The sequence below is a fragment of the Elephas maximus genome, chromosome 23 (genome assembly GCF_024166365.1).
Source record: "Elephas maximus indicus isolate mEleMax1 chromosome 23, mEleMax1 primary haplotype, whole genome shotgun sequence".
In the NCBI taxonomy this organism is placed as follows: domain Eukaryota; kingdom Metazoa; phylum Chordata; class Mammalia; order Proboscidea; family Elephantidae; genus Elephas; species Elephas maximus.
In genome coordinates, this window is record NC_064841.1 from 24,712,274 (window position 1) to 24,724,757 (window position 12,484).

The window sequence follows — 12,484 nt, forward strand, 5'->3', positions numbered from 1 at the left end:
TGATTCTAGAAGACAGAGTAGAACTGCCCCATACGGTTTCCACGGAATGCCTGGTGGATTCAAACTGCTGACCTTCTGGTTAGCAGCCATAGCTCTTAACCACTGCACCACGAGGGCGTCCATAAAGGAAGCTAGTAACCAATTATATACTGTTACGTGTAAGTGGTATATTGTCCTTAATACAGGATGGACTCTGTCTTCTGCGTTTTACATATGTTAGCTAATTTAATCAGCACAATGACCTTATGAAGTTAGAACTATTATTAACCCTTTTACAGAGAGAAGAAAAGTCAGCCCTAGATGGGTAACAGCTGGTTAGTGGTGGATCTGTGATTTGAAACTAGTCAGGGTGACTCTAGAGGCTGTGCACTTAACCACTAGGTTTAAAAAAAAAAAAAGAAAAGGAAACCACTGCACCAAAACAACCACCACCCAGGGAAGGTAGACAATTAATCCCACCTGGCCACCCAGCTGACGTGTTTCAAATCTGAACGTATGAATAAGCCCATCGACTTTTTACCTCATTTCCTCTGTGCCTACACGATCTAAAAACACCAACCACGCATGTTTCTTCTTTCTATCCATATCAGTGTATTAGAACTTGCCTCTTCAAAACCTTACATTGAAATGAACTTGTGCTATATGGACTAAGCAAAATGTGAATGAATCAGTCACATATTCAACACCTTTGAATTAAATTCTCCTAACACGTTTTCACTTTCCAAACATGACAAGGAAGGGTCAGGCAATTCAAATCTCCCTTCTCCTTTCCCAGCACTACCACACTGTGAACATTTAATGGTTACTTTCGTATGTTGCATCTTGCAGTTAGTTCAATTTAGATGAAAGCTGTTGTTTTCTAATTCCATTTCGCTGTAAATGACAGAGACAAACGGTCAGATTACCTCAAGAGTTCCTTTGGCAGAATAGGCTGCGTATGAGTAGAGCGGATCTTGGCTGCTATCTTTTCTGGCGTCTTCGCCACATGGCTGGCCATTAGGATGAAAGCATTGGCCGCTGCTCCTCAGAGTTACGGTGCTAGGAGAAGGGCCTGGCAGATTAAGCAGCACAGAGTAATTTACAAGCTGTATGTCTTCTAGGCCCAAAGAAGTCCACTGAGTCTTAAGGTTCTTTGAAATTTGTGTGTCATCTTCACTTTTATACAGTTGGACCAGATTTCTAAAAGAAATTTAAGAAGTATATGTTAAAAAAAGAAAGTCTTTATTCTTTTGAGATATGACTGTTCAGTAAAGGAACAATTATTGAGAGATACAGTGGGATACTGAAAGATGAATGAAACAGGACCCTCCTACAAGAAGCTTACAATTTGGTCGAGGTAATGTTCTTGTACACAGAAATTACACTAAATCAAAGCAGAAGGAAATAAGTGCTTAAATCAAAGAACTAAAACAGCACTGTGGGGCTATAAAAAAAGGTGCTATTAATGTCAACTAGTCCTTTTATCAACATCAACATAATCCACTTAAAACTCAGTTCTAAAACCAGTTATCACACTGATTGAGACAGTTTTGTGTTGCAGTTACTGCGATTCTGTACAAAGCTATGTGATTAATGTGTGGCACAAACAGTTAAGTGCTTGACTACTAACCTGGAAGGTTGGTGGTTTAAAACCAGCCAGAGGCACCTCGGAAAAAAGGCCTGTTAACCTGTTTCTGAAAGGGCCACAGTCTTGAAAACTCTATGGAGCAGTTCTACTCTGCACACATGGAGTCACCATGAGCCGGGATCGACTCAACAAGGACTGGTTAGAGTTATTGCTATTTTAAATAATACAGAGAAGACACTTTGAATATAAATTACCTGTCAAATTATGAGATGCTATGAGTACAGTGATATTCAAAAAAATCAGTATGTCACGGTAAAATCAAAACACAGATTGCTATACCAATATGAAATAAATTTTTGTGTTGTGCTTTCTATAGTCTATAATTTATTCCTATACCTGTTCTGTAATCCAGTTTGGCTATGACATCCTAGAAACAAGACAAAATCTATTCAAAAATTTGTATAGGGCCTAGAACATAATCTGACCTGGAGATTTAAAAATAATTTAATCTAGACAGTTTTTTTTTTTTTTTTTCCTCTGAAATGAAAAAGGACAAAATATACCCCACCAACTTCCTTTTGGGGCAAAAGTGTTTCTTCTTATAAGAATTTTAATGCTATCCAAAATATTACCTAAATGTTTACTGTGATGTTATTGTTATTTTTATCCATTATAATTCTTTTTCCCACACATACAAACTTGTTTCTTTCAGGACCCTGTTTACCTTAGCATCCTAAAACAAAACACATTTAGAAAAGGAGTAACAAGGGTACACAGTAGTAGTGTAGAAAAATATCACTGGAAACAAAAGTTAGGTCTGTTGACAAAGTTTCAAAGCTGGCCGATCTAGGAAGATGAAATAATAAACTGTTTCCCAGTTCTCATCTATCTTTTTAAGGCTACCCCCATTCCTTTTTCTTTTTTTATAACCTAGTTCGATCAGTTATCACACCCCACCTCCAAAAAAAAAAAAAAAATCCACTGCTGTTGAGTCAAGTTCAACTCACAGCAACCTTATTAAAAAAAAAAAAAAAAACCCTATAGGACAGAGTAAAACTGCCCCATAGGGTTTTCAAGGAGGGTCTGGTGGATTCAAACTGCCAACCTTTTGGATTGCAGTCGAGCTTTTAACCACCGAGCCACTAGGGTTATCAGCGCCACTTAAATTTTATGGAAGAGCTTATTGGAATTCCATTTCTTAATCTATATAAGACTGCTCTGCCTTCTACCCTGTACTTTTCTAGCTTTTTCTGATCTCCTACCCTTGACACTCATTTCTTACTGCTATCAAAGTTCTAAGATTGTCCTATCTGGGAGATGGCCAATAACTCAGTTAAGATGAAACTTAACTCCATTTGATTAGAACATCATTTAGAAAGATGCACCAGTAGTGTTCTTTTGAAATACGTACAAAGTGTATTGACAAATACTCTTTTTATGCACATTTACCTATATATGATCATAAGCAACAGAAAAGAGAAATTTGTAGTACTGGCTCAGATTTTGTTTGCTCCTCTACCCAGTTAATTGATGAGCATAAATTCACCAGAGAGTGTGCAAGATGCTTAATCTACTGTTCCTTTTGTTGCTCTCAGTTCCAAAGTGCTTTACGGCTTTACTGTATAAACAAGTCAACAGAACAGTGAATGTTTCAAGGTGCATAAGTGATACAACATGGCTCCCAAGGGCAAATCAAATACTTCTTTAGCGGCTCAACTGAAGAATCAGGAATTTGTTCTAATGCTGGAGAATTTCTAAGTGTTATTCTGTACTAAGCTAAAATCACTGAGAAAAAGGATGTCTTTATTCTCTACTTCCATTTCAACTTAAGGGATATGCATTATGACCGTACATCACTTAACATTATGAAATAATTTGAACACATAAAGAATGTATAACATAGTATGAAAAAATAATGTAACGAACAACCCAGCTTATGAAGTAGAACATCTCCAATATCACTGAAGCCCCTGGATGCTCTTTCCCTCCAGGGAAAACCACTGGTCTAATTTTTGTGTTTCCCACTGCCTTGTTTTATAGATATAATACATAAATATGTATGTGTTGTTAAAAATTCATCTCCTTAGTTTTACGTGTTTTTGACCTTTATATAATTAGTACCCTCTATATGTATATTTTTTTCGCTTAATTATTCACTTAGTATTAGGTTTCTGAGATTCATCCAGGTTTATCCATTCTCCTGAGAAAAATATTTTAAAGTTGCTTCCAATTAGTTCTTATCATAAACAGTGCTGCGCCGAACATTCTTGATCATGTTTCCTGATAGACGGGCAAGAGAGTTTCTCTAGGCAAGGTATTATTGGGTTGTAGGAGATGTTCTTGTATACATCTGGCCTATGCGGTGGTTCTGAAATGGTATTTCATTATGTTTTTAACTCAGAAATGCAATAGCTGGGTTGCAGGATAGATCAAATCATTTTCCAAAGCTCTTTGTACCAGCAACATTTTAAGAGGTCCCATTGTCAGTGTGTTTAATTTTTGCTATCCATCGAAAGTAGTATTATATCCCCTTGCGGTGTTAATTTGCATTTCCTTGATTACTAATGAGGATCTTTTCATGTATTAATTAGCTATTTCCTTTTCTACACAATGACTGTCCATGTGTTTTGTTGGTATTTCCGGTGGTATATTTTTCTTTTTCTAACTGATTTATAGCAGTGCTTGGTGTGTTCTGGATAATCCTTTTTAGGTCATAACTATGGAGCATATTTTCTTTCAATTTTTGGCTTCTCTTTTCATTTTCAATATATTATTGTTATTAGTTGCCATCGAGTTCATTCTGACTTATGCTGACACCATGCACGCAGGGCTGCTCCATGGGATTTTCAGGCCTTTGACATTTTGGAAGCAGATTGCCAGGCCTGTCTTCTGAGGTGCCTGTGGGTGGGTTCGAACCACCAAATTTTGGCTAGTAGCAGAGTGCCTAACTGTTTGTACTACCCTATCTAGTTATAAATAACAGAAGTTCATCATTTTAAGGTACATAAGTTTAATGTAATATAATGGTTTGCATGTTTTTCTGATGTTCTTCAAAAATTTCTTTTCAAATCTGAGGTCATGAAGTTATTCTCAAAAATTTTTTCTTCTAAAAGTTTTAAAGAATTGTTTTTCACATTTCGGTGTTTTCTTTACTTGGAATGTGTACGTGTGTGTGTGTCTATGTGTGTGGTGTGATGCGTGAATTTAGCTTCACTTTTTTCTATATGAATAAGCAATTGTGTTAGCATATTCTGTCAAATACTCCCCACTAATGTGCAATGACAGCTCTGACACATATGAGTGTTCAGATGTGTATGGGTCTGTGTTTGGGCTCCCTATTTAATTTCATTAGTCTTTTTGATCCCTCTCCATAGTAATATGTTGTTTTCATGTTAGTTTATAATATATGTTAATATGCAGAATGGCAAGTCCCTCCACTTGGTTTTCTTCAAGAACATCTTCACTATTTTTTATCTGTCTTTTCTACCCAAAAAACCCAATGAGTCTTTTCTACAGTAATATTGAAATAAGCTTGTCAATTTCCATGCCACGATCGTGGTTGGAATTACATTGAGAGTACAGATCAGTTTAATGAGGAATGTCATCCTTATTATAAATTAACAATATTCCTTACTTTATAAATACTATAAAAGTGGCATAGCAGGGGCGCCCAACATCCTCTAACTTCACAAGGGGGAAGGAGAATCAAGATCAACAGCCCTAGGCTGATTCCTATGAAGTGGAGATCAAACTTACCTTGACCTTCCAACCTTTTTACCAGTCTGACACCAGCCGTGCCTCCCACTGCATTCTCTACTTCTCTGCTAGGTTCAGTAATTCATTGCAATGGCCACACAGAACTCACAGACCATACTGGCAGTTACAGGAAATAACAGGTTACAATTCAGGATACAGTTCTTCGATCAGGACAGCCTCATTTCAGTGGTACCTGCAGTAGGCCTCTCTTTTACCCTTGGCCCCTTGGTCTGGCCCCTGCCTTGCTTGGGCAAGTGTTACAAAGCTCTTTAGCTCTGCCAATAAGTGCCCAGAGGCACCTTACTCTGCCAATAAGCACTGGCCCGAAGGCGTTTAATTCTCTCACTCCACGGGTCAGTAACCCTAGCCCTGCTGACAAGTGCCCAGAGGCATCCTACTCTGTTACCAAGCCTTCTGCCCAAAGGTACTCAGTTTTCTTGTTCTATGAGCTAGGAAGCTCATTGAGCCATCTCCTGCCAGTCTCCTGGTTCTGCTGCCTCTGCTGCCATCATTGCTGCTGCTTCTCACCATCTTGCCATCTCCTGTGTTACAGCTCTCTCTCTCTCTCTCTCTGTCTCCTGGGTCTAGGAGGTTCTCAGCATGGGGAATCTTGGGTCCAAAGGATGCACTCCGCTCCTGTCTCTTCTTCTTGGTGGCAGTCAGATCTCCCCCTTCTGCCTCCAAGATGGGGGCTTAGTGGGATTGCAAAACTGACCAATTCCCTCATTAGGGTTCCATACACCTTATTTGCATGGTCCCACACCCAAAATGGTGGCATGCACCTTATTTGTATTATTAGCAAAATGTCTGGTCTGCTTGGTGGACAACAAGCACTTTATCTGCACAGTCCCACCCAAACACTTGGGTGGGAGTTACAAGACCATGCTGAGAAAGGCCATAAATAAGTGATCCATCACATTACAAATATCTATTTGGTTTTAACAAAAATCATATGTTTTAAAATTAAAATATCTATGTGCTTATTAATAGCATAGAGAAATACTATTAATTTATTTGTTCTATCAAATAACTCTAAATTCTCTTATCAATTCTATTTAGTCTTCCTTTTGTAGGTATTCTACATAAAACATGTATGAAGGTTTTATTACTGCCTTTCTGGACATTCATACATTTATTACTTTTTGGATTACTGTGCAGGCTAAGGCCCCCAAAAAACATTTAATAAGTTTGATCACAGACATTCATGTTTTATTCTAAATATTGCATTAAATATGTTGCCTCCTTTGATGAGATGTTTTATGAATGGATATTGAATTTTATCAGAAATTTTGATGGATATATTAAGATAATCACATGGTACTTTTCCTTAATATAGTGAATAACATTAATTTTTTTAGCATTAAATCAAACTTTCATTCCTAAGGTAAACTGTACATAGTAGAACATATTATACTTTTTTAGCTGTAATAAGATTGAATTTTTCAACGTTTTGTTGACAATTTTTGCATCAATTTTTTATGTGATAAATTGGTATACAATGTTCCTTTCAGGTATTATTTCTGTCTGGTGTTGGTTTGAAGTTATATGAACCTCACAAAATGATATACGGAATGTTCTCTCTTGCTGTACTCTCTGGGAGAGTTTGAATAAGACAATTTTTGAAAGATAGAAATTACTTTTAAAGTTATCTGTACTTGGTGTTCTTTTTATGAGAGAACTGTGAACTGCTGATTCAATGTCTTTAATGCTGTAAGAATTTTTTAAAATTTCTTCTTTGAATCCGTTATGGTAAGATATGTTTTTATAGGAATTTATTCATTTAATCTAAGCTTTCAAATTTCTTAATGTAAGATTTTCATATTACTCTCTTATTAACTATTTAAAATTCACTGTATGTACCTCTGTGTAGGTAAGCATACTCTCCTATTCCTAATGTCTTTTGTTTATGTCTTCTCTGCTATTTTCATAATGAATCTTAATAGAGGCTGGTCCATTGCTTACAAAACAAAAAATGTTTCCTTTGCTGATTCTCCAATTTAAATCTTCTTTTATATTTTATTTTTGCTCTTATTCTTAAAAAATTCTAGTTTCTCCAGGTTTATATTGTTATTTTCCAACTGCAAAGTTAGTTTATTCAGTTTATGTGTCTTATTTTTTCTCATATAAGCATTTAAAACTAAAATATCCAGTGAGAAAACAGTTTAGTTATATTTTGTACATTTAAATACCTAAATGATTTATCTTTTGACCTACATATTTTTTTTTTTTTACTATTTAAAGGTGTGGTTTTTAATTTCCAAATTTGGTACCTATTTTTGTTAGCTTTTGTTCAACAATATGATGAGAGAGTTTAGTCTTTGAAATTTGCTGAGACTTGCCTTATAGTCTAACAATGATCAACTTAATGTGTATTTTTTTTTTTAATTATATGTATTTTTCATCACATTGTTGCAACGTGTTTGAGGAAGTTCAGGAAAAAAAGATATGAACATGAGATAGCAGAATTGTACAACAAGATTTTTATGGGGACCAGATGCATTGACAGCCGCATGCAGGAAGTTTTCCATAGGCATAGGCAGGGAGCCACCAGAAGGGGAAATGAGAATGAAAATTCTGCAGAAGAGAAGAGAAAGGGAGGAGGCTTAAGTATGCCTACACTGTGTCCTTCAGTAGCAAGGTGGGAAGTCTCTGGGTCAGAGCTCTGAAAGAAAGCAGTATCTCTGGGTCCTTATAGCTACAGGATTTTATTTATGACTAGCAAATGTTAGATGCAGTTTTGTGAGTTCTGTAAAGCAGGCTAGTACTAAGTAGCTATAAATTTGCCTATTTGGGTTATTTTAAAAATAATTGGAGGTGTGAGAGGTGCTAAGGGAACACACACACACCAGCAACTATAGGTTTGGTGGTGTATATTTCTACGTACATAATTGTAGGTGCTGCTTATATGTTTATATAGACAATAGAGCACATATGGGCCACAGTCTTAGACATAAGCAAACACCTTGCATGATTTGGTTTGAAGAAGAAGGACCGTAGACTCAGGGGATATTCTACGTCAAGTGGCACAACACAGTTCATAAAGACAAAGTTCTGCATCCTACATTGGTGAGTAGCATCTGGGATCTTAAGAGCTTGAGAGCAGCCATCTAAAATACAGCTATTGGTCTCTTATCATTCGGAGCAAAGGAGAGCTAAGAAAACCAAAGACTCAAGGGAGCAATTACTTTAAAGGACTAATGGACTACATGAATCACAGTCTACATGACCCTGAGACCAGAAGAACTAGATGGTGCCTGGCTACCACTACTGACAGCTCCGACTGGGATCACAACAGAGGGTCCCAGATAGAGCGAGAAAAAAATTGTAGAATAAAAAATCAAACTCACAAAAAAAGACCAAGCTTACTGGTCTGACAGAGACTGAAGGAACCCCCAGGAGCATGGCCCTAAAACACCCTTCCGAACTCGAACTGAAGACACTCCGGGGGATCACCTTTTAGCCAAACCATAGACAGGCCTATAAAAAGAAACAAACTATAATACCCGAGAGGAACATGTTCCTTAGAACAATCAATTATACAAGATCAAAAGGGCAAAATTCACCCAAAAGCAAAGATGAGAAGGCAGGAGGGGGTAGAAAATCAGGACGAAAGGAAATGGGGAACCTAGGATGGAAATGGGGAGAATGCTGACACATTGTGGGGAATGAAACCAATGTCACAGAACACTTTAGGTACAAACTATTAAATGGAAAACTAATTTGCTATGTAAACTTTCACCTGATGCACAATAAAAATTTAACAACTAAAAAGTAAAAATGATTAGATGTGTATAAATTTGAGTGAGGCACTGGTGGGCTCTTTGGGCTAATGGGCCTTAGCTTGAGAAGAAGAAATAAACAACTTGGGACCAATACATGGAGGTTTTCTTTGATTCCTTTATACATCAATGATGTTGTTGTTCACTACCATCTAGATGGCCCCAACTAGTGGTGACCTCACGTACAACAAGATTGGACCTTTGCGATCCATAGGATTTTCATTGGCTGATTTTTTGAAGTAGATCACCAGGCTTTTCGCCTAGTCAACATCATGGCAACAAGCAGGCCTCCACTGACAGGTGACGGCTGTGCTAGAGGTGCATCAGGAGGGACATGAATCAGGATCTCCTGTATGGAAGGTGAGAATTCTACCACTGGACCATCACTATGTCCTATATAACAATATTGTGTGCTGTTCAGTTAATACTGACTCATAGCAAGCCTATAAGACTGAGGAGAACTTCACATAGAATTTCCTATGATATAATATTTATAGGAGCAGATTGCTGGTCTTTTCTCTCATGGAACAACTGGTGGGTTCTAACCACCGATGTTTCAGTTAGCAGGTGAGAGCTTAATCATCAGGCCATCAGGGCTCCTTATCATGTAATATTAGTACTATGTATAAACATTAGATCTTAAATTGTTATTTGAGTCCTTTACCCTCGTTTACATTTATTTGCTTAATCATTATTAATTATTGAAAGATTTGCTAAAATCTCATACTACTATGGGAGTTTTAAAAAATTTCTCGTATGTCAACTTTTAATTTTGTTTTAAAATTACATTCTATGCATACAAATTTAAAACTAGTGTATCCTATACTAACTCCTTAAAAAAACAAAACCTCATTGCCATTGAGTCAAGACGGGACAGAGGAGAACTGCCCCACTGAGTTTCAAAGCAGTGTCTGGTGGATTGGAACTGCTGACCTTTTGGTTAGTAGCCTGAGCTCTTAACCACTTCACCATCAGGGCTCCATCCTTCAATATTGTAATTTGAGACTTGAATTTTTACTTCAGTCCTTTCAGCCTAAGAAATGCTGAGTGTGTCCTTCCCTTTTGATTTTCTAACTCCAGGTATTTGCACATTTCATTATATTTTACTTTGTCTTCTCAAGCTGCCCTTTGGAATCTTCTGTTTACCTCTTTTACTTCATCATTTCTTGCATTTGCTTTAGCTACTCTACATTTAAAGGCAAGTTTCAGAGTCTCTTCTGACATCCATTTTGGTCTTTTCTTTCCCTCTTTTTAATGATCTTTTGTTTTCTTCATGTTTGATGTCCTTGATGTCATCCCACAACTTGTCCAGTCTGCAGTCACTAATGTTCAATGTGTCCGCTTTGTCCTTGAGATGGTCTGTAAATTCAAGTGCTATATACTTAAGGTCATACCTTAGCTCTCGTGGACTTGTTTAATTTTGGTTAGCTTCAACTTGAACTTGCATAAGAGCAATTGATGATCTGTTCTACAGTCGGCACCTTGTCTAGCCCTGCCTGATGATATGGATCTTTTCTATCCTCTCTTTCCACAGATGTAGTCAATTTGATTCCCGTGTATTCTATCTGTTGAAGTCCATGTGTATAGTTGTCATTTGTGTCATTGAAAAAATGAAATGATATTTCCAATGAAGAGGTCATTTGTCCTGCAAAATTCTATCATGTGATCTCCAAAGTCATTTATATCACCAAGGTGGAGAAAAATATTAGTACTTAATACTAGTTAAAGGAGAAGAATGAGTAGATGAGGAAAATGCAAAGCAGAATGTAAGAGAGTAGAAATAAATTTAAATATATTAGTAACCACTGTAAATATCAAAAGATCTAAAATCACCATTTCATGGACAAACTGCAATATTAAAGAAAAAAAAATCTACCTAGAAAAATTTTTTAAAAAAAGGATGAAAAATGTTAAAACAGGGAAATAAAACAACAGAAAGCTGAACTAAATATATTAATTACATATTATAAAATCAAAACAAAAACATTTTAATCTTACTAGTGATGCCGTGGGGAGCCCTGGTGCCACCGTGGTTAAGAGGTATAGCTGCTAACCAAAAGTTCAGCAGTTTGAATCTACCACTTGCTCCTTGGAAACCCTATGGGGCAGTTCTACTGTAACCTATAGTGTTGTTGTGAGTTGGAATCAACTTGATGGCACAAACACACACACACAAACACAGGCAAAATATTGAATGATACAGGAAGCATCAAAAGAAAATAGAAGAAATGCACAAAGTCACTGTACCAAAAAGAATTGGTCAACATTCTACCATTTCAGGAGATAGCATAAAGTGAAGAACCAAAGGTATTGAAGGAAGAAATGAAAGTTACACTGAAGGCACTGGCAAAAAACAAGGCTCCAGGACTTGATAGAATGCCAATTGAGATGCTTTAACAAACAGATATAATGCTGGAAGCATTCACTAATTTATGCCAACAAATATGGAAGACAGCCTCCTAGGCAATTGACTGGAAGAGATCCATATTTGTGCCCATTCCAAAGATAAGTGATCCAGCAGAATGTGGAAATTATTGAACAATATCATTAATATCACAGTCAAGTAAAATTCTGCTAAAGATAATTAAAAAATGATTGCAGCATTGAATCAATAGGGAATTGCCAGAAATTCAAGCTAGATTCAGAAGAGGACACAGAATAAGGGACATCATTGCTGATAATAGATATCTCTTGGCTGAAAGCAGAGAATACCAGAAAGATGTTTACCTATGTTTTATTGAATCCACAAAGGCATTCCACTCTGTGGATCGTTAACAAACTTTGGAGAACACTGTAGAGAATGGGAATCACAGAACACTTAATTGTGGTCATGCGGAACCTGTACATAGACCAAGAGGTAGTCCTTCAAACAGAACAAGGTGACAGTACATGGTTTAAAATCAGGAAAGACATATGTTAGGGTCATATCCTTTTACCATACTTATAGGTGTAGTGGTTAAGTGCTACAGCTACTAACCAAAAGGTCGGCAGTTCAAATCCACCAGGTGCTCCTTGGAAACTCTATGGGGGCAGTTCTACTCTCTCCTATAGGGTCGCTATGAGTCAGATTTGACTCGATGGCAACGGATTTTTGTTTTTATTCAATATGCATGCTGAGCAAATAATCCGAGAAGCTGGACTATACGAAGAAGAACGTGGCATCAGGATTGGAGGAAGACTCATTGACAAGCTGTGATGTGCAGATAACACAACCTTGCTTGCTGAAAGTGAAGAGAACTTGAAACACTTACTGATGAACAGCAAAGACTACAACCTTCAATATGGATTATACCTCAACGTAAAAACAACAAAAATTCTCACAACTGGACCAGTGAGCAACATTATGATAAATGGGGAAAATATTGAAGTTGTTAAGGATTTC

General features: G+C 36.9%; 1 protein-coding gene across 24 annotated transcripts in view; it reads right to left on the minus strand.

Annotated features, from left to right (window-relative positions):
- Positions 1 to 12,484, minus strand: part of NAALADL2 (N-acetylated alpha-linked acidic dipeptidase like 2) — a 1,621,055-nt gene that overhangs the window by 706,502 nt on the left and 902,069 nt on the right. For all 24 annotated transcript variants that reach the window (XM_049867803.1, XM_049867806.1, XM_049867798.1 and 21 more), the window contains one exon: positions 906 to 1,179. In XM_049867803.1, coding sequence (XP_049723760.1) covers positions 906 to 1,179 — 274 coding nt within the window. The remainder of the gene's footprint in view (positions 1 to 905; positions 1,180 to 12,484) is intronic.